This window comes from Pundamilia nyererei, unplaced genomic scaffold, assembly GCF_000239375.1.
Source record: "Pundamilia nyererei isolate P.nyererei 1_Seehausen unplaced genomic scaffold, PunNye1.0 scaffold00005, whole genome shotgun sequence".
Taxonomy (NCBI): Eukaryota; Metazoa; Chordata; class Actinopteri; order Cichliformes; family Cichlidae; genus Pundamilia; species Pundamilia nyererei.
This window is the reverse complement of record NW_005187406.1, coordinates 4,094,873-4,120,349: the sequence shown is the minus strand read 5'-3', so window position 1 is coordinate 4,120,349 and position 25,477 is coordinate 4,094,873. Positions and strand designations below refer to the sequence as shown.

The 25,477-nt window shown below is 41.0% G+C and overlaps 1 protein-coding gene across 8 annotated transcripts in view; it reads left to right on the top strand.

Moving 5' to 3' along the window:
• Nucleotides 1–25,477, top strand: part of cacna1g (calcium channel, voltage-dependent, T type, alpha 1G subunit) — a 317,809-nt gene that overhangs the window by 228,389 nt on the left and 63,943 nt on the right. For 7 of the 8 annotated variants that reach the window (XM_005721842.2, XM_005721841.2, XM_005721840.2 and 4 more), the window contains 8 exons: nucleotides 3,001–3,094; nucleotides 4,002–4,183; nucleotides 5,252–5,590; nucleotides 5,729–5,908; nucleotides 6,283–6,383; nucleotides 13,622–13,745; nucleotides 20,879–20,947; nucleotides 23,442–23,626. In XM_005721842.2, coding sequence (XP_005721899.1) covers nucleotides 3,001–3,094; nucleotides 4,002–4,183; nucleotides 5,252–5,590; nucleotides 5,729–5,908; nucleotides 6,283–6,383; nucleotides 13,622–13,745; nucleotides 20,879–20,947; nucleotides 23,442–23,626 — 1,274 coding nt within the window. The remainder of the gene's footprint in view (nucleotides 1–3,000; nucleotides 3,095–4,001; nucleotides 4,184–5,251; nucleotides 5,591–5,728; nucleotides 5,909–6,282; nucleotides 6,384–13,621; nucleotides 13,746–20,878; nucleotides 20,948–23,441; nucleotides 23,627–25,477) is intronic. The other variant, XM_013913571.1, reaches the window with a different exon arrangement.

The window sequence follows — 25,477 nt, the reverse complement described above, 5'->3', positions numbered from 1 at the left end:
CTACACAAGTCATTTTGTAGAGCAGTGTTTCCCAACCACTCTCTATGTGCCGCGAAAAATGATCAGGTGTGCCGTGGAAGATTATCTGGTTCCACCTGATTAGTACTCGGAGCACCAGCGTGAGTAACGGGCAGAACAATTACATTCTCTACCACTAGAGGGCAGTACAACTACCTGCTGTAATGAAATGGGTTGCCAACTGCCAGTAAAACACCAAGAAGAAATTACATAATAGTCATGCTGTGAGTGAGAAAACGCAGCGCGTAATAGCAATAGATAAATATTTGAAAAGAAAAAGTAAACAATCTGACCTGGGTCCTGGAGAAAATTCCAACCCAGATGAAGGCCGCAGTACGAGTAGTGTTCAGAAAAAAGCAAAAAAAGCTATACTGGGGACAAACTGAACCAATTCTGCTATACCTGGTGCGTGGGGGGAAAATGATCAATATGCTGTTTGTGACATTTTTGTTTGGTGGTGTGCCGTGTGATTTTTCTAATGTGAAATATGTGCCGTGGCTCCAAAAGTTTGGGAAACACTGCTGTACAGAGTATACCAGCTGAAGCACTTGTTAGTTGAAACAAAAAGTTTAATGTCAAAATTTTGACTTTATTCTCAAAATATTCAATAATATGAAACCCCACCATTTTGTTCTCTACTACTCCGTTGTCCATAACAGTTAATGAGAATGTAAAACAATAACGTAACAGTTTGCAAACTGGACCCTTGAAATTAAATACAGAAACATTACTTACTACTATTACTTTGTAACACCCTATAAACTACTGAAGTCAAGGTCAAGCCTTAAATGTAATTTTTAACATCTTGTTTTTTTGCTCTACTCAGTGCGAGGAAGCTAACTAAACTAAATGTAGACAGACATCCTGGGTCTACTTAAAAGGCTTGCAGCTGGGTTCTTTATAACTTGAAGGTGACTGAGGTGTTCACAATATCGCTTACCTTAAAACTAATTGCTACGATTTCTTGCAACTGGTCACCTTCTCCTTTGAAAAAAACTAGTAGACTGACTTGATCAGTTGATTGACTTGATCAGCCAGCACCCAATAACAAAAGCTTCTGTAAGGTTGAAGGAGCAATTCAGACATGAAAAAAAAATCATGTTTTGATCAAATCATTGTTTGACTTTGGGTCTAACAGGAAGGTACAAGTGGCAGATAACCCAAATCTATGAATAATCTGTTTTAGAGGAAGAATGGAAAACGATAATGTTCCAAACTGGACCCTTGAAATAAAATAAAGAAGGATTACTTACTGTTCTGACTTTTACTACTACTACTTCTAACCTGTGATAGCTGTCTGGCGTTTAACACAGATATTAAAGTAAAAAGCTAATAAAACAATGACAGTTTTATCCTGTTTTTTGAAGTGGCTATTCACCTGGGTAAAGCCAAAGCCATTATCGGTTAACGCTAGTAGGACCACTGCAGAAGTTTCCATCCATCCATTCATTGTCATAACCACTTATTCAAAAATAGGGTTGCAGTGCAGCAGATGGCAACAGTTGGGGTAAACCCTGGAAAGGTTGTCAGTCCATCACTGGGTTAACGTGTAGATGGAGAACCATTCATCCCCACGCTGACACCTAGGGTTAATTTAGAATCATAAGTTAAACTAAAATCCATGTGACTGGACTGTGAGAGGAAGTCACTGTACCCAGTAGGTGCATAAATTCTATCGTGATATGTTGATATCTGTTTTTAGAAATTACTGCTACTGTAACTACCACATATCTTCAGCTTCACGTTTCTTTCTGCGAGACAACAAATGAAGCACTCTAGATGCAGGAACGTGATGAGCAAGGTAACAACAGAAGACTGCAGTAGCCCTCGACTCTCTTTACATATTTTCCCCATCCTTTAGAGTTTAAGGGAGATAGGTCTGGGGTACAAAATGGTAGATTTAACTGCAGAATTAAATGCAAATTGGTCTCTCAAAGATAGCGTACCCAACACTCCCGCAGTAAACAAATACGATGTGCAATATATCCATTCCTCCTTTGTTTCTTTCCAATACTCATGGGAAGTATCAGGAAAGTAATTTGTTAGTTCAAAAGGAGGTGCATGGTGATTAGGTCCTGAGGCTTTTCTGCACACAGTTTATTCACTTTGCTACCACAGAGGTCTGACTCACTGGGTCGGCATTCTATTAATCCAGCATCCACCTGGCACCCTCACACATATTAATGGAGTCTTTGGGCTCTGGTGTAGCGCAACAAATACAAACAGGGACGCTGAGGTTCAACTAGCGGATTTGTAAATAGGAAGCAGCATGTGGCAGAGGCTAGAAGAGAGTAATTATAGGAGCTCGTGAAAAGTCGGTGAAAGACAAAGGACAACTTCAAAGACTGTAAATGAAGAATGATGGAGAACAAAAGAAGACCAAATCTCTTCGGCTGTTCTGATAAAAGTCAAACTGTTTTAGTGACTTATAGAGATGCTACAGTGGAGTATGTTTTATGGAATTTTGCGTATTTGTATGTACTTGTGAAAACCGTAGAACCAGCAACCACACTGAAGCTCTTAGCTGTTAATGAGTCACAGCAACTCCAAAGTTTTGAACTCATATTCGGGCCAGGTTCTCCTAAAGACAAAAAAAGCTTCATGTTACTGTTTAACTTTCAGTTTTTCAGTGTGGTTTCTCTTTGAACTCTATCACTTCTCCTTGCATGGCAACGCTTTACTCCAATGACCTTCCCCACCTGTTACCTGTGAGCGCCCGTCTCCGGGAGCATGAAGACCACACCCCCACCCACCTGCTTACAAAGAGAGGTTGCTTCTACTGACTGATCCGCAGTCAGGTCTGAACCAGAACTGACGTTAAGCAGAAAGTAGAGGTAGCTGGGCAGCAATCTGTGTTTAGAGGCAACGTCAACCCACCTGCTTTCTCTTAAATCTTGCAAAAATCCCCCCAGATAATTTCACAGATGTTTTGGGGTTTTTTTTCTGTAACACTTTTTATGTGTGCTTTTTTTGTGTGCCAAGGGTGATGCTTCTAAATCATGCTCAGAGATTGATTCCTTTGCACGAAGCATGGAGGACGTCAACGGCAGCAAGAAGGATTTATCGGCCTCTGCAGGTGAGGCATGTCCATCTGCTGTTCATACAGCATGTACACAGACTACATATATTGATTTTAGCTCAACGGGAACAATTCAGTTCAAGCCTGTGGGATTCATTTAAAGCCCCTATTACGAACATTTGTTTAAACACCCGCCATCTGTGTTTGCATTTTCCCCTCTCCTATCTTTGCTAGACTCCTGTGGATTGCACACTGTTGCAATTCTTTAAAAATTGCACGTAAAAGTTTGTGATACAGCAGTAAGTTAGGCCTCAGGCATTTAAAAAGTACCCTGTGAAAACATTCCTCAGGCTTCTGTAGTCTGTAACCTCCTATTGTCATTCTCTTCTCCCGCTTCTGACCACTCTCGGTGGGCACGTGCCCGGCTATCTCTCTACACAACATCAAGTCGGCAGAGTGGCCTCATTCATAATTCCTCATACCATCCCCTCTAATAAGTGTTGGCAAAGACTGAAAAGCCTAGTGGATACACTACTATATGTATAGAGTACAACTCCCAGATGTACTGTATCATCTCCCCTTCAGCCCCTTCAAATGCTCTGTGTAAAACTGCTTACTTAGCTGGAAGAGCCTAACATCTTCTAGGCCTCGGATAAAGTTTCGAAGACGGAGGAATTAGCGTTATTAAAATTGCATTCCCCTGCACGTCATGCATTTGTGTTGCTGCCAAACATAATATTCTCTCCTACGCATCCCATAAGATTAATGCCCTCTTGAAATATTCATGTTGCTCAATAACAGTAAGAGGCATATATTTGTTGTTTTTTATAGTCACTGTATGACTGAGGGTGTACCACATTTTCCCCTATTCCTGCTTTTTCTCATGTCTTTATTCAGTTTATCAATTTCACCACTGTAAAGTGTTGTTTTTGTCCTCTTTTTTCATTCACTTTTCTTCCACTAGTAGTGCCTGCAAATGGTCATGTGGACCTGAAGTCTAACCTGACTCCACCGCTAATTACCCACACTGCTGCCACCCCCATGCCCGTACCAAAGTTGCCCGTGGGAGGTGAATCCAACCCGGGTTATGAGACTCGTCGAGGTAGCAGCAGTTCTGTAGACCCAGCCTGCTATGAGAAATCACCGGTTTGTGTATTTATTTAATATTCTCATGTACAAACAAAAGGGCATGCCAATTTTCATGTAATAACCATGGACTGTATTTAGAACATGGATGTAGCTACTTTGACATCACCCTTTGGCTTGTGGACTGCTATTTAGAAACATAGTTTAAGTAGCTAGCCAGTGCTAAGAACTTAACATTTGATTGTTGGGTTTCTCTGTATTAGTGTACAGTCTTTACCTTACAATATTAACCTACTGCTGACTGTTGTTGTGATTTGGCACAAAGCTAATGAAACTGAATTTATTTAAATTGACTCAAAACTATACTATGTACTTGTTAAAAGCTAGTTGGCTTGGTTAGCAACATGCTAGACTTTGTTACTAGCTAGCGAAGAAAAAAAAGGCAACATCAATGCCCCCAGTATGTTGCTTGAAGGCATAATTTAGCTATACACACTAGCCCCGATTTTTGTGCCAGTGTTAAAACATGCTCATTAAAAGTCTATGGCATTTGACAGTTTGGTGGGGTTGAGGTGAGCCCCTAGTGGCCGTTAGAGGAAGTTTAATTTTTGATACCACCCTACGTTCATTTTGGCTTCCTTTTTAAACCTTTTGGAAGTTACTGCTGGGTAATAATCCAGTTCCAAGTTGTCACATAGCTATCAATATCACATGTGTTGTGTGGTAAATGCCAGAATTTACCCCTTTCCTGACAATTGTTTCCTCCAGAATGTGCGTCTAAAAACATTGTATGGTGTAATGATGTGTGGGGTCATAATGATTGATGATGATTAATAAAGTGCGCCAGTCTCACAGTCAACTTATTGGTACCACTGCTGCTCTTTATTTGACAAACTGATGACAACGATGAAAGACTGACAGATTATGTTGATACCTACATTTGCTCCTATCTATCTGTCAGCATGAATCTCACTTAAATTCACCTCACGCAAAGCCTCGTCGGTTTTATTCAGCTGGCTTTATTTGCATAACCAAAGCACTAAGCCACAAAATTAAAACTGCACTATGCAGTTACACTTGTGACTTTTTTTTACCCTCCTCCCGTTTGTTGCAACCCTCCTGCTCCAGACCAGTGTCCGGAGCTCTTCCCCTTATGCCCCATGGAGCTCCGGTAGTGGCCGGACAAGCCGCAGATCCAGTTGGAACAGCCTGGGTCGTGCTCCATCATACAAACGCCAGAAGAGGCAGTCCGGGGAGCGACGGTCACTTCTGTCGGGGGAGGGTGGCTCAAGTTCAGAAGACGGGGAGGGCGGAGGAGAAGGAGGTGGTGGACTGATGGAGGAAGATGACGCATCACTTGCCAGGACGGACTCCATGTCCCAATCGCAGAGAGGGCCCAGGCACAGGAGGATGGAGTCAGTGGAGACTCGGAGCTCAATGGATTTGCCACCTGATGCTTTACTCCAGGTAGACCCCTCTAACAGTTATCAGTTTAAACCTCGTACTAATTGTTAGGATTCATGGACAGTATGACACCTGACTGGGAGTCGTAACTTAAAATTAGTTTCCATAGTTTTTTATTTACATTTTTTTCACCTCGTGTAGGTGCCCTACCGGTACCGCTCAGCAAGCATGCCCAGCTCCAGACCCCCCTCCCTGAGCCATTTGCGGCCCCCAGAACACAATGACTGCAACGGAAAGGGATCTCCATCAGTCCTGGGTCCCACACACGTCTCGCTGGAAGAGAACACCGAAGACGAGAACGCAGAGGAGGAGGTGAACCTGGTCAGTCACCGTCCAAGTGGGCTTGTTCTTATGACTGGTTTTCTTGCAGGTCTAAGGCCAGATAATTGTATAAGGTTAGCAATTAGGCTAAAAAAGTTTATTAGAATTTTAAGCAAAGGCCAAACTGATTATTGATCGGTTAAACATGTTAAAAGTCTTCAAATAAATTTGCATATATTGCATATCTTTCTAATTCTTGCCTATTTCACTGAACCCTGTTTATTCCATTGCTGTCTGTGATACATATAAACCAAACAGGGTTTTAAGCATATATATTTCAGAAATTCTTGAACGGGCTTGTGGCTCACTATATGCAACAGGAAGTTGTGTGCAGATGAATAATAAATGCACTTTGTACTTTTTACTCCGTGCAGGGTCGTTTTGCCAGGTTGTTCCGCTGGCTGGAGAAAAAACAGCCGGCGTGGTGTAAGCAGAGAGATACCTGGTCGCTCTACCTCTTCCCTTCAGAGTCAAGGTAATGTTCACATCTCCGATCACCTCCACACTTATAGATCTTTGGCCTGCCCTCTTGTTTTTCTGCCATAAAAGTATCTTTTTTACATACTCATCCTGGGCACAGAACGCTGTTGTTCCAAAAGGAAGATGCTTATAAGTAGCTTTCTACTGTCGCAGCCATCAGCGTACCAAAAAAAAAGATTGAAACAAGTCATACCATTGCGTCTGACTGACATCTCATGATGCTGACTAAAATGGCAAAGAGTTTTTTAACCGCACTGCGACCGCATCAGCATTTTTTTTCCCCTCTGCCGATATCAGCGCCTCTTCCGTCCTACATTCTCGCTTCAGAAGTCTCTTTTATCTGCACATTTCTGCCATGTCAGGGGGTGAGTAAGCGGGAGCAGAGGGAGGAAGGGAGTTTCTCCCTCTGAGTGCTGCATGTTATCTTGGCCACGTGCTGAATCTGTCGCTTCCCTCCCCTTCTACTTCGCCCCCTCTTTCCTCACTCCTCCTCCCCTTCTGGAGCTTTGATCCGAGCGTCTCTGCTGTCTGTTCAGAAGATGTGGCTGCGAAGGCAACACTAAGCAACACCCTGGCCCCCAGCCTGCTGCCCCAGCCACAACAACATGCTAATTAAACATCCCAGAACAACCCGCCATGACAGGAGCTGTATTTTAGCCAATTCAACTCAGAAGATGCTTTAATCTTTTGCTGTGATGGTTTTAATTTAATGATGAATTTGGAAGCATAAGGGGAGTGTTAAAGACTCAGTAAACTAAAAAAGATTTTAAATAATATCTATATATCATACTCATGGTTACTGGTTTCAGCTTGTGTATTTATATGGTATGTGTATTTTGTGTTTTTCCTGCAGTGGTATCAGGGGGCTGTGTTTGTTTGGCTCTGACTGTGAAATCATTGCTGTAATTTAACAGTGTGCCAGCTTTAACACCACGGGGTTGTGCACTGATTTTGACGTAGCATTTTAATTACTTTGCAGCAATTTATGCCTCAAATGATCCACATTTATCCAAAGGTTTTTTTTCCACCTGAAATCTTTGGACTTTTTTTGTTACCGACGAGTCAAATAGCTCTTTTTGTATTGGAATTTGATCCACTTGGTTCACTAACATTTAAAATGACAAAAAATACACATAATTATTTTATTTGAGCTAATTTGTGTGAATGTAACCAAGTATAATTCAGGCACAGGGCTTTAAGGGAGCAGATTTACTATGCAGAAAATTCTGGTATTTCTTGCTTTCTTCATAAAGTGAACAACAGTTGATCCTAAACTCAAGTTATACTGACTGATACATTATTTAAACAAAACACTTTATCATATGCTTTAAATTAAGATCAAAATCAAGTGTACGTCCATATTATTAGAGATAATTTCCCATCTGTTCAGTGTTGGAGAGCTACAGTGCATATGCGAGTCTAAAAACTGTGGCTGGTTCTCCTCTCTGTTGGTCATAACTTATAATTTAGAAAAGGTTAATAAGAAAAGCTCCATGTATTCTGCTCCTGTTGGAGTAGTAAGAAAACTGAAGGAGCTTGACTCAAACTGGACTTCTAGCTGGCTTTCAGTCACAGCAGGCTGCGAGAGCTGGCTATCGTTGAGAGTGACACCGAGGACATAGGCTCAGCGTGGCGCCCATTCTGGTCTTGAACCACCGCAGACGCCTGCCTGTGCTCACAATCACATCAAGAGACAGCAGCACGGCGGGAGGCCAAACTCCAGCAGCTTTCACATGGACCCGAGTTCACCTCAACCTGCCTTTTGTGCTACGCTGTTGTTACTGCCGCTACTGATGATTACTGCAGGGGAAGTTTTTAATGAGTGGAGGAGTGGGCCAGCTGTGCAGGCAGACTGAGGTACAGTCACAGCGATTAGACATGTTCGCGGTAAGAAAGAACAGTGGTCTGTCAACATGTGGACCAGAGATGTGCAGGGCCCATGCGGTACCCCGTACAGACTGTGATTAAACCCAAAAGAAGGCTGCACTTTGTGGGAGAACTGACACGTCAGCAGATAGTGAGATACAGGCAACAATAGAAGAAACAGGAAGCAGGGAGCAGGTTTTAAAATTCCTTTAAATAGTGAAAGCAATGATGTGTGGCTCGTTTTTTTTATGTGTGTATGTTGCCGCTTTCCACTATCAGGAAATATGTACCCGTGCAGGTTGAAGAAAATGTTAACTGTTCCCAGCATCCGTCAGCTCTTTCCAGGAAGGCAATCATCCAGCACACAGGAAGGGATGCGGTTTATGGATTCTTTGGAATGCACACAAGAAGAACTGAGTAATTAGTATAAGTGGATTTTGTCTTTTTTAGCTACAAAGAGGTCATGAAAAATTAAGGCAGAGGATGCAAGCGGACCAGCCAGTCTACCACCTACACTGTTAAAGTGGCAGGGGAATTATGAGAAGTGAGTGCAATTTGTAAAAAGGGCACGAACAAAACACTCAATTGACAAAATTTACAAGTATGCTGAAAAATATGAATTTTGAAGCTGTGAGCAGAATGTGAGAGAACTGTGAGTTTATGTCCAAAACATAATAGTCATGTGAAAAAGGTTTTCACAGAGAGAAACTAAGGAAGCCCTTACTCCTTCCACAGAAATTAAGAAGTTAAGTACCGTAGTTTTCGGGTCATAAGCCACTACCTTTTTCCCACACTGTGAACACAGTGTGGGAAAAAACAGTTCACGGTTCAGATAATTATAAAAAGTTAATGGTGAACTGGACTTCACGCAGAAGCAGAGCATAAACCCTGTGCGGCAAATGCATTTTTTTTTTATGCAGCCAAAAACATTCTTCTTGGTAACAGTAGACAAATAAAATTGATAAGTAGTATATATACGGTATATATTTTTACCGGTTGTTAAGAGACGTTATCTTGTTTGTGCACTGTTCCGTAAAAAAACCATAAGCAACGTAATTTGTGTGTTACTGATACGTACGTATACTTAAAGGTAGCCGTGTTACAGGCGCTGTTCGAGGAAAAAAAGCATTTGCAGTATGTATTTTTGTATGTTTATGTTACCATGTTTATGTTACCTTACAGATTAAATGAAACGTTAAAAATCCTCACGTGTAATATTTCTGTGTAAATATCTCATATTACGAGTGAAACGCATACGGCTTAAAATCCGGTGCGGCCTGTACAAGTACAAAATTGATTTTCTTTCTAAAATTAGAGCATGCAGCTTTTAATCAGGTGCACTCTGTAGTCCGGGACTTACGGTAGCAGCCACGTGCTGCTTAGGAAATGCCTGAATTATAGTGCAGCAGGAAATCTACGTCATAACATATGACGTAACCCCTTCTTAACCCTGTGCTGTAAACTTCCATGCCAGTCACTTCCATGCCAGCGCCGACCCGCTACATTTCTATCTGAAGTGTCTGGAACAATGTCCTTTGGACAGATGAGACCAAAGTGGGGATTTTTGGTCATAATGCACAAACTAATTGAACACCCAATGAGTGTCAAGCACGGTGGTGGAGGGGTGATGATTTGGGCTTGCTTTGCATACATGGGACCTGGATGCCTTGTAGTCACTGAGTGAACCAAGAACTCCTCTGAGTAGCAAAGTATTCCACAGTGAAATGTGAGGTCATGGCTCTGACGGCTAAAACTAGTCTGAAATGAGCTCATGCAACGACCCAGTCAAAGCCCAGACGTCAAACTCACAGAAATACTGTGTCAGGATCTTAAGGGCATAACTGCACAAATGCCTGCAAATGAAGAAAAGTGAAATGAAGCAACAATGTAAAGAAGAATCCTTCCACAATGACATGACAGACTGTTAATGTCATACATATAAAGGTTACTTCAGGTTATCAGTGCTAGGTGGCTCTGCAAACTACTCAGTCACACACCCCACTTGACTGTATTTACAGTGGTCCCTCGCTATAACACGGTTCACCTTTCGCGGTCTCGCTGTTTTGCTGAAATTCTTTCTTTTCTTTTTTTTTTACAGCCCATTTTGTTCTGCGTACTGATTGGCTGTAGACCATTGTCAATCAATCTCATGTCGTGTCTCCTGTACAATACAGAAAGTGTTCAGCAGTGTGACTCTGTAGTGTCGTACTGTATGTTCGAAAGTTTTCTCAAACAAATGCAAAAAATGTCGACGAAATGTTTTGCACCATCAAAGGCAACCGCGGGTGCCTTTGGTTTCATTCTGTAATACTGGACTTATTTTTCTAGTTTTGAACTTTGAGAGTGTTTAAACAAGAGAGAAAAGTGTGGAAATGTTTGAGCCTGTCAGAAAAAAGTGTGTAGTGAGGGGTTTTACAGCCATAAAACATCTATAATAATTGTAAAAAAATAAAGTTGGCTACTTCGCGGGTTATTTTTAGAACCTAACTACTGTGTTGATGAGATATCAACTGAAGCTGAACCTGGAAGCTGAACCTGAAAACCAGTTTGTACCACAAGTTGGAGTAATAAATCATGTTAACATTCTAATTAACAATGGTGGCCAGTCTACAGAACCATCAGCAGTTTCAGAGGATTAAGAAAAGGACTTTCAAAGCTTTATACAAGAGAGGAGTTTTCAGATGCTCTTTGTGACATTTGAAAAGCTAAAACTAACCGCAATGAATAAGTCAATGATGTCAGCTGTCATTTAAAAGTTCTGATGCTAGAAAACTCAAAAGGTCAGTAAATATCATCTCAGGGCAAAGCTCGAACTCCTGTCATAGAAACACCAAGATGTCAGCGAGTGTTTCGAACGGAGCATTTTCCACTTCATCTTGTAGTGGCAGGTTTTTTTTGTTTTCCCTCCTATTTTTAGTGTGCATTTTGAAGAAGAGGAGGTTATTTGACTTTGACATGAAAGTTCACATCCAGAGAATGAGCTCTTCTAACATCAGAGGAGGAGCTGCTACGCCACTTTAGGAAAACACACAAACTCTTTATCATTAAGCCTCTTGCACACAGATATGAAATACCACAGCCTGTACAACAATGAATAACACACTCGCATACACACGTGCCACACAAATGCAGCAAGTGTCGACACAGCGATGCTTGTATTGCCAAATAGAGCCTGAAATCCAGATCTGAGCCTCACAATATTGTCCTCTGCTGTACACTTCTGCTGATACGAGGCATCAAAGTGGATTTGATGCACAGTTTAATCCCTGCTGCCATACATAACAAGCGTTCCCTCTTTCTCCCTGCTGTCACAAACCGAAAGCCACGAGAACCGTTTCATGTTGTGTAATGAAAGCAAGGCATAATTAATGACTCCTAAATCTACAGCTCTTCATTACAGAGTTACTGTACGCGAGACAAGCACTCTTAAATTAAATGAGATTGTTCATTTCTTATGAATGCCCTTGTGCGGCACATAGTATTATTCCAGGTTTTATGGAACACGCCTCCACTAGCATGAGTAGAACCATTTCGTGGCGCTTTAAATGTCTACGCCAGTGCAGCTCAGAGGAAACACTGCACATTTTGCTCCAGTGTTTGTACATCTGAGGGTTTCCCAGACGAAACACACTTGAAATGCTTGTAAAATGTGACACTCTTACAAAGTCAATGATCCAAAATCTCATCAGCTCAGCTATTAAATAAAATCAAAGTCCAGCTGACTACAATAACAACGCTACATGCACTTTGATATATCTGTAATAGCTAACGTATGACGCTGCAGTCTTTGCTTATTTACTGAAAACTGTTTCTGTTGCTGAAGAGGCTGATTTAGTTGCTGGTTTGTTCCAGAAGTCAATGTGTTTTTGTTTTTATTTTACATTTTATTTATACAGCACCAAATAACAGCAGCAATCGCCATAAGGCGCTTTATATTGTACTGTAAATACAGTGAAAACCCAACAATCATATGACCCCCTATGAGCAGGCACTTTGGCAATAGTGGGAAGGAAAAAACCCCTTTTAACAGGAAGAAACCTCCAGCAGAACCAGGCTCAGGGAGGGGCGGCTATCCGCTGTGATGGTACTGTATTTACACTACCTGTTTAAGTTGTTAAGGCTGCTGTTTTTTCATGTGCCACTGCAGTATCAATAGATATCTTAGTTGCAAGATTAGCAGCAGCTGGTGTAGTTGCTGAGTTGGTGTTGTAGGTTGTAGGTACTGCTATATTTTTTGTTTTGTGTTGGTAGTTTAGTTGCAGGAGGTGTTGCTGTAATTTTAGTAACTGGTTTACTTTGATTAGTCACTGTGATTAGTTATTGGTGTTGCTGTAATTCCTGCAGTTGGTTTACTGTTGATGGAATTTGTATTTGCAGGATTTGCAACATACTGTTAAAGGTTTTGCCATAGTTCCCATAGCTGGGTAAGTTTCTTGGATTGCCATCTTTTGTTGCCGTAGTTGCAATGGATGATTTTTTTCCATGAGATGTTCTGTTTGGTTTAAGGTGTTGCTGTAATTTGAACACTTTTTTTCCTTGCACAGGTGGAATTGTAAATTGCGTTTCTATTACAGTAATTCCAGTTGGTGGTTAGTTTCATAGTAGGTATTGTTGGTTGCAGGTAATAAAGTAAATTGAGTTGCTTCAGTATTTAAAGGTGTTGCCACATTTTGGTGTTTTTTTTGTACAGGTTTTGTTGCAGTTGCAGTAGCCGGTTAAGTTTTTGGGACTGCAGTGTGAGCTGCTATGTTTGGTTTTTATCTTTGGCTCTAAATGCAGTACAGGTTGGTTAGTTGCAGATGTTGCTGTAATTTCAGTTGCTGATATAGTTGAGAGAGCAGCCATGCCTGGTTGCTTAAGTTGCTGCGTTTGTCTAAGTATTTCTGTAATGCTTACACATTATTTAAACTGTATTATTTATTATTATTTTTAAATGTATTATTGTTCTTATCCTTATGTTGATTGCCGTGTGTCCACAGTTAGATATAGCGGGTTTGTCTACCTCCGAAGCACTGTGCTCATGGGGCGATTGTGGCTCAAGAGTTGGCAGTTTGTCTTGTAATCGGAAGGTTGCTGGTTCGCGCTCAGACAGTCTCAGTCGTTGCGTTCTTAGGCAAGATTCTTCACCTACTGGTGGTGGTCAGAGGGCACTGTGCTCGTTTGCAGGCTCAGAGGAGACAGAAAGCAGACACTGCCTTAAGGTAGTGTTTAAGGCAGTCATGTGACAGTGGCTGTAGTGTAGATGGATTGGAGGAAATGTCCTGTTAAGGAACATAGGACACTTTATGTACTTTTACTGTATATGCCAAGCCTATTTCCTCTCTCACAGAAATGTCCATTCTTTGCTTTTTGCCTTTTATTTGTAAGGTTCCGGATCCTGTGCAATAAGATCATCACCCACAAGATGTTTGACCACATCGTGCTGGTCATTATCTTCCTCAACTGCATCACCATCGCCATGGAGAGGCCTCGAATCGACTCCAAAAGTGCTGTAAGTATTACAACATGTCAGGTAGGTAGGTAGATAAAGGAAGACAAAAGGGAATTCCAACCTCTGCTCAGACAAACACGAATGCCTGGAAAGAATCAGGTGTGTAGTTTTCTCTGTGCAGAGAAATGGAGTGGAGCATAGTGTTAACAGGGAAGCACTCCTGTTTGACTGCAAGCCAGCAGTGTGTGCTATACCCCTGTACCTACTGCACTACATCATCATCAACACCATCACCTCTTTCACTAATATGCCATTCCCTTCAAACAGAGGACTGGCAGGATGCCTTGCAGCAACACAAACACGCACCTAACTCTGTGTCCTTTCCAGCAATAACAGCAGAACCGGGCCAGAAGTTCCATGCATAAACACAATAATTATCACTGTTTGGTTTTTTTGTTTTTTTTTCCTTCGCTGGGCGAGGTGTTCCGCGGATCGGCCTAATTGCAGTTCAGTCTCGCTGGAACGTGGCGTTTTGCTTGTTTTGCGACTGAAACACGGAGGAGACAGCACTGTTGTAATTGATTCAATTATCCGTGGGCTGGTGTACGTGGCTAATGTCCAGGAAAGGAGATGTTTAACAAATGGAGGCTGCCTCCACAGGCCGCCCGTTCTCATCAAGGCAGAAGGAAGGCGCACACATACACAAGCATTGATTTCTCCCCTCTCACGTCTGCGAAATCCAGCGCAGCAGCCGCTCTAGGATTCACATCAGAGAGCAGTATTTTCAGATGCACATATATATCGCCAGCTTCCTGCCGTGGCCGCCGTGTCCGGCCTGCACCCAGAGGTCGTTATTGAAATGAGATGGAAATGTATGACGCAGAAAGCAGCCTTAAACAAGTGAATGAGCAGTCATTACAGTTGCGAGCTGCGATGCTTACTGCTACAGACCTCATTCGCCTGGGTGGTCATTGCATGATGCCATTTGTTTGTCTTTGCGGGTTGTTTTGAATTAATGAAGCCGACTGTGAATCGGCTTATAACATCCAAACATGTATATTTTATCACTCTGCTACTCTTTGAAAGTACCTGCTCTACATCACCCCACTGCGCCAACTTGACAACACATGTAATTTACTTTAAATAGAAATGTCAGAGATAAAGCGTCTCAGTCACAACATTTTAGCGTGGAATGCACGCTACATAATTAGCTTATTGTCCTGGAAGTTATGTCACTCGCATTGCATTTGGCTTGCGGTCCATTACTGTTTTGGTTTGGTGCTGTGTGTTGCCTGGATACTGTCGTCCTGTAGCTCAGTGGAAATGATTGAGGATGATTATAGCACCTATTATGATTTATTATTTCTAATTGAGCTAGGGGACAATGCATCACTGTCTAAAGCTCTAAACTGAATTATATCAGCGTGAACAGGATAATGTACGATCCATCGAAGTTTTCAGGGGCCGCGTCATCGCTCCAGACCACTTTAGAATAGAAGTGCCGCTAGACACAAAGAGAAATGCCAGTTTCTGCCTTTGGTTGCTGTTTCTCAGCACAGGCAGATTGATCCACATTGTGTTTCAGCACTTTTACAGCAGCCCCTCTGAAAAGTACAACAACAGTATGTTGCTGGGAAATTACATATCTAATTCTTTACAGTATAAACAGGTGTAAATGGCTATAAACAGTTAATTACTGTGAAGTATATGCAAAATGTAGCCTGAATTAATTTGTCTGGGTTTTTTTTTTAAACTATGACAATACCACATTTGTGACACTTCTCATATTCCCTGGGCTGTATAATTAATGAACTACACAGCCACAAAAACCTTTAAGAAGTACAGAATTAAGATAGAAGTGGTGCTCTACACAGGATGTGATGAAAGATTTATTTTTTTATGTGCATGACTACACGGTGTTCATTATATAACTAATGATACTGAGTTCCTTTAAAGAAAAGAAAGGCACTGAACCTCTAAAGGGCTTCCAGTGTAAATCACCTACTGAAAGTGTTTAGTAATGGGTTTTGCTTTTACTGGCATATGGCTAAGCAAAGTACCTCTAGGTCATAGCTGGCTTTTGCCACTATATTTAGCATTACTTCAAACTGGGTCTGATTCCTGGGGCGACCAGACTTGTGGTCAGGCAAACAAGATTCCAGGTGTTGAACTGCGAATAACAGCACCACCACCACCGGAGATGAAGGTTAAGAAGCAACAGGGAGGTGCTTTACTCCAATTGAGGGTGCCCGGATTCCTGTCACTGTCCTGCCTTAGGCTAAAAATATATCCAAGATGTAGAGAAATAGACCCAGAGAAAATACATAGACAAAAGTTTATTGCCTCATCTTTTTTGATGATATGATCAAGTGAAATGAAAGATGACTCATCTTTGTTTTTGCCATTTAGCTAGCTAAAATGACACTGGTTAATTGCAGTATTGCAGCTAGTACACTATATTTAGCCTGCCTGTTTAACTTTATTTAGCTTGCTATATGGTTGGTGATATTAAAGTCTTGCTTGTGGCACATTAGTATATGTGAGGGGGCGAACTCCTCAAGATGGGTGGTGACCATGGTGGCCAAGAGGGTCATGTGACACATCAAACTTATTGGTAATGTCACAAGAAAAACAATGGTGTGCTTGGTTTCAACGTAACTTTATTCTTTCAGATGTTGAAACCAAGCACACCATTGTTTTTCTTGTGACATTACCAATAAGTTTGATGTGTCACATGACCCTCTTTCTATTGAAAAAACAAAAGTTGTATCCAAGATGGCCGACTTCTAAATGGCCACCATGGTCACCACCCATCTTGGGGAGTTTGCCCCCTCACATATACTAATGTGCCACAAACAGGACTTTAATATCACCAACCATTCCCATGTTATTACGGTGTATCCATATAAATGGCCCACCCTGTACATTTAGCTGTCTCTTCTTCAGACCGAAGAAGGCCCTTGAATGAACAACAAAACGTTTTCTCCCACTGAAAATGCTAAATCCTAATGAACAGAATCAACTTTCTGGGATTTCCTTTCTCAGTGATTGAGAGCATGCATCAGGGCAATTAACTCTCTGCAACACTTAAAAGGTAGCCCAATATTAACTCAGTCAAAGTATCTAACAAAAACAAGCTTTATTAGCTAATTTAATTCACCTCTGGCAGTCACCAAATTTATTACCATTGTATTTCTGGTATCTACAGTGGGCAGCAACCTGCATTTCTTACTAAAAGTTACAAAATGTTGGCTCTTTCTTCTTCTACGGGGTTCATAAAAATGTGTGTTTAGGGCATTAAACACCTATAGTTCACATACTGTGGTCCAGAATAGTGGACGACTTTATGCTTTATGTCCGCTTTTTGGCTAGAAACATCTGGCCAATCTGGCCAGACACATCTGATGTATTCATTGGAGTGTAAATGTGTGTGAATGTTACGGCGTTTTCACACCTGTAGCTCGTTTACTCTGGCCCAAATCAGTTGATGAGTTTGTAAACTTTAACTTTTTCCAGTGATTTGGTTTGTTTTCACACAGAGGAAATTTATACTAACTTGCTGCATCCCAGAACACACAGTATTCGTGGCTATGGGACTTTTTAAACAAACTAGTAAACTGAACCTGGTAGTTTGTTCAGATCGGGGTCTGGTCACCTGTTTACACCATGAATGAGCTGCTATGGAGTTAATTTGAAAATGTGCTGTGACCACCGCCTCCAGTTTGTTATTTTTGGTCTGCACCCGAGCGTGATTACTGTGTTCACATCTGCACAAACGAACCACAACAAAAGGAAAAAACGAACCAGAGTTTGATTTAAACAAACTAAACACAGCAACTGTGAAAACCCCCTTAGATAAAAGACATTAAAAAGGTGCTTGGCTAAGTGAGACATATTATGTAATGTTTCTTCCTGTTAAAAGGAAGTTTTTCCTTCCCACTGTCGCCAAGTGCATGTTCATAAGGTTTGTGTGATTGTGGGGATTTTCTCTGTATTATTGTTGGGTCTTTACCTTTCAATACAAGGAGCCTTTAGGCGACTGTAGCTCTAATTTGATCTTATATAAATAAAAGTGAACTGAACATTAGACCGAGAACAAATTGCACTTTTTACAGCTTAGTTAGTGACGCACACTTTAAAATTTAACATCAAAATTTCTGTTGCTTTGTAATGAATGGAGATATGAACACTTGTTTACAGAGAACAGGAATGGCTAATGTCAAGACTGGAATTTATAAACCCTCGCAATGACAGCATTCCCAGTGATGTCATGCCTGACGTTCCCAGAGACTTCAGAAAAATCGCCACAGGACTGCCATCTCTGTTTATACGTGTGTGCATAACTTTGCGTTCCACTGAGTATGTGTGATGGTAGTTGGAGGCCGTGGGAAAGAGAGCCACCTAAACCCACACACACGCTCACACGCACACATGTACATTCAGTGGCAGGACAGGGTCGTGTCTCCTCAGACAGAGGGGATGCAGGGTAAACAAGCACTCAGTGAAAGGATCTTATTCGTGCTTGTTTTCTCTCCTCAGTCCTTGTTTAGCTCAGTAAATAGGCTCCCATCCTCTCCTGCATGCGCGCACACTAAACTACTGAGAGATACTGCTTCAGGCAACAGGGGAGCATGGGAGCGCAATGATATGACTGTGTATAGATGGAGATATGGTGTTGAATTGTGTGCATACACACAACTAATTAATGGTGCTTGTTTTAGAAAATGACTCTCTCATGAAAAAATAAAGCATCTGATGCAACATGCTTGTTTAATTGGTGAAGTGCCAATTTCAGCCTTTAATTGTTGTTTCTCAACACAAGCAGTGTGTGTTTCACTGTGAGAAATTTCACAGTTAACTTACAGTGAAGTGCTGACAGTGTGATTTGTCAGCAGTTAAAAGCTCAGTGTGCAGTATAATGTACATTATACTGAAAATATGCTTTGCAGTATAATACTGTTCCTAGTGAAATCGCTAGAAACAGCTTATTTTTGTAATATATGACTGTGTTTTTAGAACCAATAATTTTTTTTTAACATGATAGTAGTTTATTCTCAAAATTCCACCTTTCATTGTATCGTGACAGTAAAAAAGAATCATCCTTCTAATAAACACCAATGACTGCAGGAGTCTAGATCACAGTGGAGCCACACTGCTTGTGTGTGTTTAGTGTTTTCCCAAAAACTAGAAAATGCCGTATTGAGCAAAAGTCATGAGCTTCATTTCTTTGCATTTTGTTAGAAAATGGGCAGTAGGTGGAGCAACTTATACATGGATTACAGAATACAAGGGAACAAACTACGTTTGTTATAATGAACTTGAAAGCCAGAGCCACAAGCTTTCTAGTAATAAGATAAGATAAGTTAAGAGATGTTAAGATAAGATATGACTTTATTGATCCCACGGTGGGGAAATTTTTGCATCACCTCAGCTCAGGTGCAGATAGCAGAGAAAAGAATACAAACAAATATAAAATAAGTAAGATAATACACTATATACAACGGTAGCATACACAGTATGTGATTATGGATATGGTTGTGGAAATATGCAAGACATAAATTTAACTATTCTATTAGATATCTATAAGTATAGACATGTACACGCACACACACGTACACACATATGTATACATATGCATACACATATACTTGCACACGTCCATACACATAGAAGGTGCATTATGTATGAAGTGGTGACCGTGGATGTTCACAATGTCCAGTGACTTGTGACATCGTGATTGAGGAGTTACAGAGTCTGACTGCTGTTGGGATGAATGATTTGCGAAAGCGCTCCTTCCTGCAGCTCCTTCATGTAGTCTTCAGGAATAGTTCTCCAGGGTTCTTGAAAGCCATTCAAAGCTCTTCTTTGTATTGCCTGGCATTTGTTCCATTGTTCATCCCCCAGCGGCTGCTTGATAGCCACTAGATGAATAGTAGATGGATCACCTGACAGACCAGTTGCATCTTTCAGGCCCTGTGTCAAATCTTTGCTGGATTTTTTTTTCCTTTTTCTTAAGGACATGACTTTCAGATACATTTCATCTACTTTAGATAGGGTTTTAGGCTTTCCACTTCCTGCAGGACACACTGCACAGCATGCCAAGATATGGCTGATAGCTCTTTGGGAATCACAGTGATGGTGCAGATGTACTATTTGATGTTTGTCACATTGTGTTGTCTCTGCCATTTTTCATAGATTCAATGAAAAAAATTGGAATAAATGATGTGTTTTTGCAACAGGCTCTTAGGTACAAAGTGCCTGAAGTGTTTTGCTAAGTTGACACAACATTGGTTCGTCCCTTGAGTTAGGTGTCGTTTTTGTGATTGAATGATTCATAGGTCAGTTTAAGTGGCTTGACAAACAAACACAATAAAACAAAACATTATTGAAAATGAGGTAAAAGGACCCGACTAAAACTGAGTGAAAAAGCAGCCAATGTCCAAAGAAAACTGTGAAAGACCTTCAGAAAGCCTGGAGAACTACTATTCAAGACGCTTTAAAAAAGAAATGAAGAACGTCAGGTTCCTTGGAAACAGAATAATAAAGAAATGAATGATGACTCGAAACTTTTGCACAGTAATGTACACCAACACAAAATAGCTGAAATAACCATTCCTGTGCTACTCCTCAAAGGCACCAGTGCTTTCAGCATTCAACTGTATTTAAAAGAACAATTTTTTAAAGTGTGCTGTTGTTATTATTCCACTTGTTCCCAGTGCAGTGCTGTTTATTCAGGGAGTTGAAGAGTTTTTCTATCATTGCATTGTTTTAAAAAACAAAAATTCCTTTTTTTCTTTTATTTGATCTCATTTATTGTCTTGAATTTTACCCCTCGGGGATTTATGAGATATTTGAGTACATTTTTTTACCGCTCTTATAAGGTTGCGAGCATAAATACCAAATCAGATCCCTTGTTTCAATATTTCATGTTGTTTTAATACAAAGTAAACTTTATAATTGCCTGCCAGCTATCATTAGAGAGCGTACAATAGGGGTGTTTGCACAAACATGTTTTCAGATAGTGTATGTGGAAAGCAGCTCTCATGCATTATTCAGCTGTACACTAGTCAGCTTGGAAGCGAACAACAAACTGAGTAAAAAAAAAAGGTGCTCAGAACATTTCATGAGAACTACCTCCGCTCAACGAAGCCTCTCTCTCACTCTCTTCTTTCCTTTTCCCTTTTGTTTGGCAGGAGCGGGTTTTCCTGACAGTGTCCAACTACATCTTCACAGCAATCTTTGTGACTGAGATGACTGTAAAGGTGAGTCACGCTCACGCTGAATTGCCAACAATACCTTTTAAACTCCAGTGCAAAGTTTGTGAAAGGCTTTGCTCATTTTAGCCACTGTGTGAGAGGATGTTGCATACTCCATACTTACTTTTACCCTTTTAAAGACTCAAATATCTGCTGTTCATTCTCCCATGAAGTTATCCCTGACTCCTGTTTTTATTCACTTAGTTGATTTCAGCTCTCGTGCCTCAAAATATTTGGTAGGTCAGGTTATTTTGGTGCCGTGAAAACACTGGTTGCCTCGCATCGAGAGCTCGACTTTGCTCAACTTTGCTCTGAAGTTTAAACGAAAATGATTTGACACCCTGGTGTTTGCAAACAAAACAAAGATTTTTGCATGAGAGGAAGAAACCCAAAGCGCACTCCCAAAACCTCCAAGACACAAAGCTGTAGCGATAACAGAGTCTGCCTGATACCTGCATGTAGTGGAACGATTCCATAATAGAAAAGAAAACAGAGTGGGCATGAGGGGGAGGGAGGGCAGGGGGAGAACGAGAGAGGTGAACAGACAGTGAATGCACACCTTCTGAGGGCAGTTTCATAATGCTAAGAGGAGGATTGTCTCGCCAGTATTCAAATGGCCCAGCTTTGAATGGAGGTCCATGGCAGCGTGGGCAGGAGCTCGCGGAGGCAGAGGGGAGGAAAGTTCATCGGTGTCACTCATTCAAAGCCTCTTTCTCTATTTTCGGTCCCGGCGACTCACAAACGTTGGGGTGGCACACAAATACGCACACACAGAGCACTGGTTTTATCATCTAATGCTCAGGGAATCTGTGTGTGATGCAAAAATGTAACAGTGGCGAATGGTTAGCATGAAAGATTTTAGCATTTAAAAAACGAAACAACTATGCGTCTACTCTTTTATCTCGTGTTTCAATTATAATACTATAATAAGTCTATTGCCCCATTTCGGAGGGAGTTTTTATTTTATTAAATTTTTTAAAAACAGCTGAACACGGAGTGGAAGCCTTTCATATTAAAAATAGATTGCATTGTTAAATATTACACATTGTATTTTTACGCCTGTTGACTTCTGACAGATGTTTAGTGTGTAGTTGATGTCCCATGTTGCCCTCAGGTGACTGAGCTGTTAGCAGTTACATGAAATGCAACTGAATTTTTCATCTATACTTTTTCAGTGACTGTATTTAAATATTATATATTATATATTCATCTACTGTACATTTATTTATTTAATGAAAATGAAGCATTGTGTGAGTAAGTAAGTGCTGTGTAACTGTTTTCAACTGAACAAACCAAAAGATTTCTAGAACAACGTGTTTTGAACAGATAAGTCCAAAGTGGAAATGTTTGGCCATAATACATAGCAAAAATCAAATATTGGCACCAATGCTTCAGCTCTAAAGCACGGAGGTGGAGGGTGATGATTTGGGCTTGATTCGCAGCAACAGGACATCAACACCTTGCAGCCATTGAGTCGACCATAAACTCCTAGGACTGCCAAAGTATTCTTGGGTCAAATGCGAGGCCATGTGTTTGAGAACGAAAGCTTATAATAATAACAATAATAATAATAATAGATTGTATTTATGTAGCGCTTTTCGAGACCCTCAAAGCGCTTTACAATTCCACTATTCATTCACTCTCACATTCACACACTGGTGGAGGCAGCTACAGTTGTAGGCACAGCTGCCCTGGGGCAGACTGACAGAAGCGAGGCTGCCGTATCGCGCCATCGGCCCCTCTGGCCAACACCAGTAGGCGGTAGGTGAAGTGTCTTGCCCAAGGACACAACAACCAAGACAGACAGACCTGGGGATCGAACTGGCAACCTTCTGGTTACAAGATGAGCTTCCCAAACTTTATCATATAACAGCTGAAAATGTACAAGAGAACAGCTGAAAAAGAAGAGAGTCAAGTGTCGCAATGGCCTTGTCAAGTCCAAATCAAAAACAAAGGCCTCTGTAGCAGCCTTTTTTAATTAATTGTCCGCTATATTGATTAGTATTGACTTATACAAACAATCTTATCGCCTCTCATCTTTTCAGTTGGAGTATTGTGAAACTGCATGATGCAAAAACTGTTGTCTTGGCCTAATTTAATAAGTTTGATCTCAGGGAATAATGTTCTGGAATGCATATTGCTTCATCAGCAGAATACGTGATGAGTGAAACCTATGGAAATAGACATGAAGTTTGGAGCGCTTGCAGCTTTTATGATCATCACTGCCACACAAACAGTCACTTCACTAAGTCAATAAGCTGGGTGTATGGGACATTAAGCACCGACTCCTAATAAATAGAACACTGGCTTGATAAACAAATTGCAGCCACAGTGACAAAAATAGATATTAAATTACTGATTCGTGTATCATTTGTCAGCCACTTATATTCATGGTGAATAATTCATTTGAACTAATATCCAAACCAAACTGGCACTCGGCAGTCTAAACTCAGTGCTTTCTGCTTTATAATAACATACTGTTGTCTTCTTTGCTGTCCAGATCGTGTCTATGGGCTTTTTTTTCGGGGACAAGGCGTACCTGAGGAGCAGCTGGAACATTCTGGACGGGATGCTCGTCATGATTTCTGTTATTGACATCCTGGTGTCTCTCATTTCCCAATCCGAAACCAAGATCCTGGGCATGCTCAGAGTGCTGAGGCTGCTGAGAACTCTGAGACCGCTACGGTAAGTGACTGAACGTCATAGATAACTTCCCCTGGGGATGGTTGTTGTTAGCATTTTATTGATAACAACATTGACACCAATACTTCTTATCAATTCAATTCAATTTTATTTATATAGCGCCAAATCACAACAAAAGTCGCCTCAAGGCGCTTCAAATACTTCTTATCAATATACGTATTTGCTGATATTCCTGGCCTGCTGTAAAATGGATATGGGTGCTTTTGATGCATTAGCACATTTTTTTTCATCTGAGCTTCACAGCAAGCTGGTATGCAGTACTGTACTTCTGGAGCAAGCAGTTGTGGTAAATGTCTTATAGTTGAGAACGTGAACAACCACAGACAATATGCAGTTGTTTATCTGTGGTTGTCAGGACAGTTGACACCAACTTTGTGTTATTTTGACTAACAACAACTCAGACTTACTTTAATGGAGATAATGAGTTTCTGTGTGGTCATGGTACTCTTGAGAGGTTGAGAAAAAGAAGGAAACTGAACTTTAGGTTTGATGTTTATCCAAGAAACTTGTCTGTGAAGGTTTTTAGTCATCCAGCTCATCGTAGTCTAAAGAGTTTGGAAAGAAAGGCATCTGAACTTCTTTAAGTTTCACCGCTCATCTGAGAAGCTTCTAAGAGCAACTGGTGGAGAGTCCCAGATTTAAAGCCCTATGGGAGTGTCGTCAAGAGGGTCATGGACCCCCTATTGATCCTCAACCTAATCACACAAGCCAAGCTGTGTAGGTCACAATCAGCCAAGGTTTTGGGTGAGTTCATTGTGAAACCTAGCCCCACCCTATCATGTGATTTACTGAAGTCAGATGGTCCAGGATGTGGGTGTTAAGGCATCTGGGAAGGGATCTCAAAACCGGATTACAGATGGCAGACAGTTGGTGTCATAAGCCACCACCTCTGTTCAAAGATGATTGTTCACAGTGGACATAGATGGCTTTTCCACTCCTCTTTCAAACCATCTGTCTTCTCTGTCCAAAATGTGAACGTTGGCATCTTTGAAAGAGTGACCTTTGTCCTTTAGATGCAGATGGACAGCAGATTGTCCCGTCGAGATGGCTCTTCTATGCTGTGCCATGCGTTTATGAAGTGGCTGTTTGAGAAGCTTTGATAATCTCAACCAGTTGCTCTTAGAACTGAAGAAGCTTCTCGGATGAGAGGTAAAACGTCTTCAAGAAAATGAAAGAAGTCCAGACGCTTTTCTTTCCAAGCTCCTTAGATCCTAGAACCTTCTTCACTTTTACAAGCAAAAGGTGGAGAGTCCAATATGTTAAACTCCAAGTGTTTTTTTTTCTATTTAGAGGTCCTGTTGATCATGTGAGCGGAAAGTGTGAAAAAAAGGGTCTACAAGCTCTTGAATCATGGGGCGTATTTAGTTTTTCACAGGACTCTATACAAGTCTGCGAAAACCTCCTTTTTCACATGACAGTATAAAATATTAATAATCAGTAGCTGGTGAGCAATGTTAAAAGACACATATAGGAAAGACTCTTAAATACAGCAAACGTAAAAGTGTTGCAAATCCTTGGTTCAATAGTTCCAGTAGTAAAAACGATATGTTTTCAAGTGTTGTCATAAATAGGTAGGAACAAACTTCCTCTCAGTCTCAGTAAGGAGATGCAAGTGCGTCAGTGTGTGTGTCTATGTGTGTATGCATTTATTTTAGCATGCATTGATGTTAATGTCAGCATGCACACAATTTCACAGTTGTGTTTATTTGAGCGGAAATAATTCAGAAATCACCGATTTGAACATCGTTTTTGTATTTTCCAAATATTTGCACTGCTTTGAGTTTTATCTATTCTTTGTGTGTGTGTGTGTGTGTGTGTGTGTGTGTGTGTGTG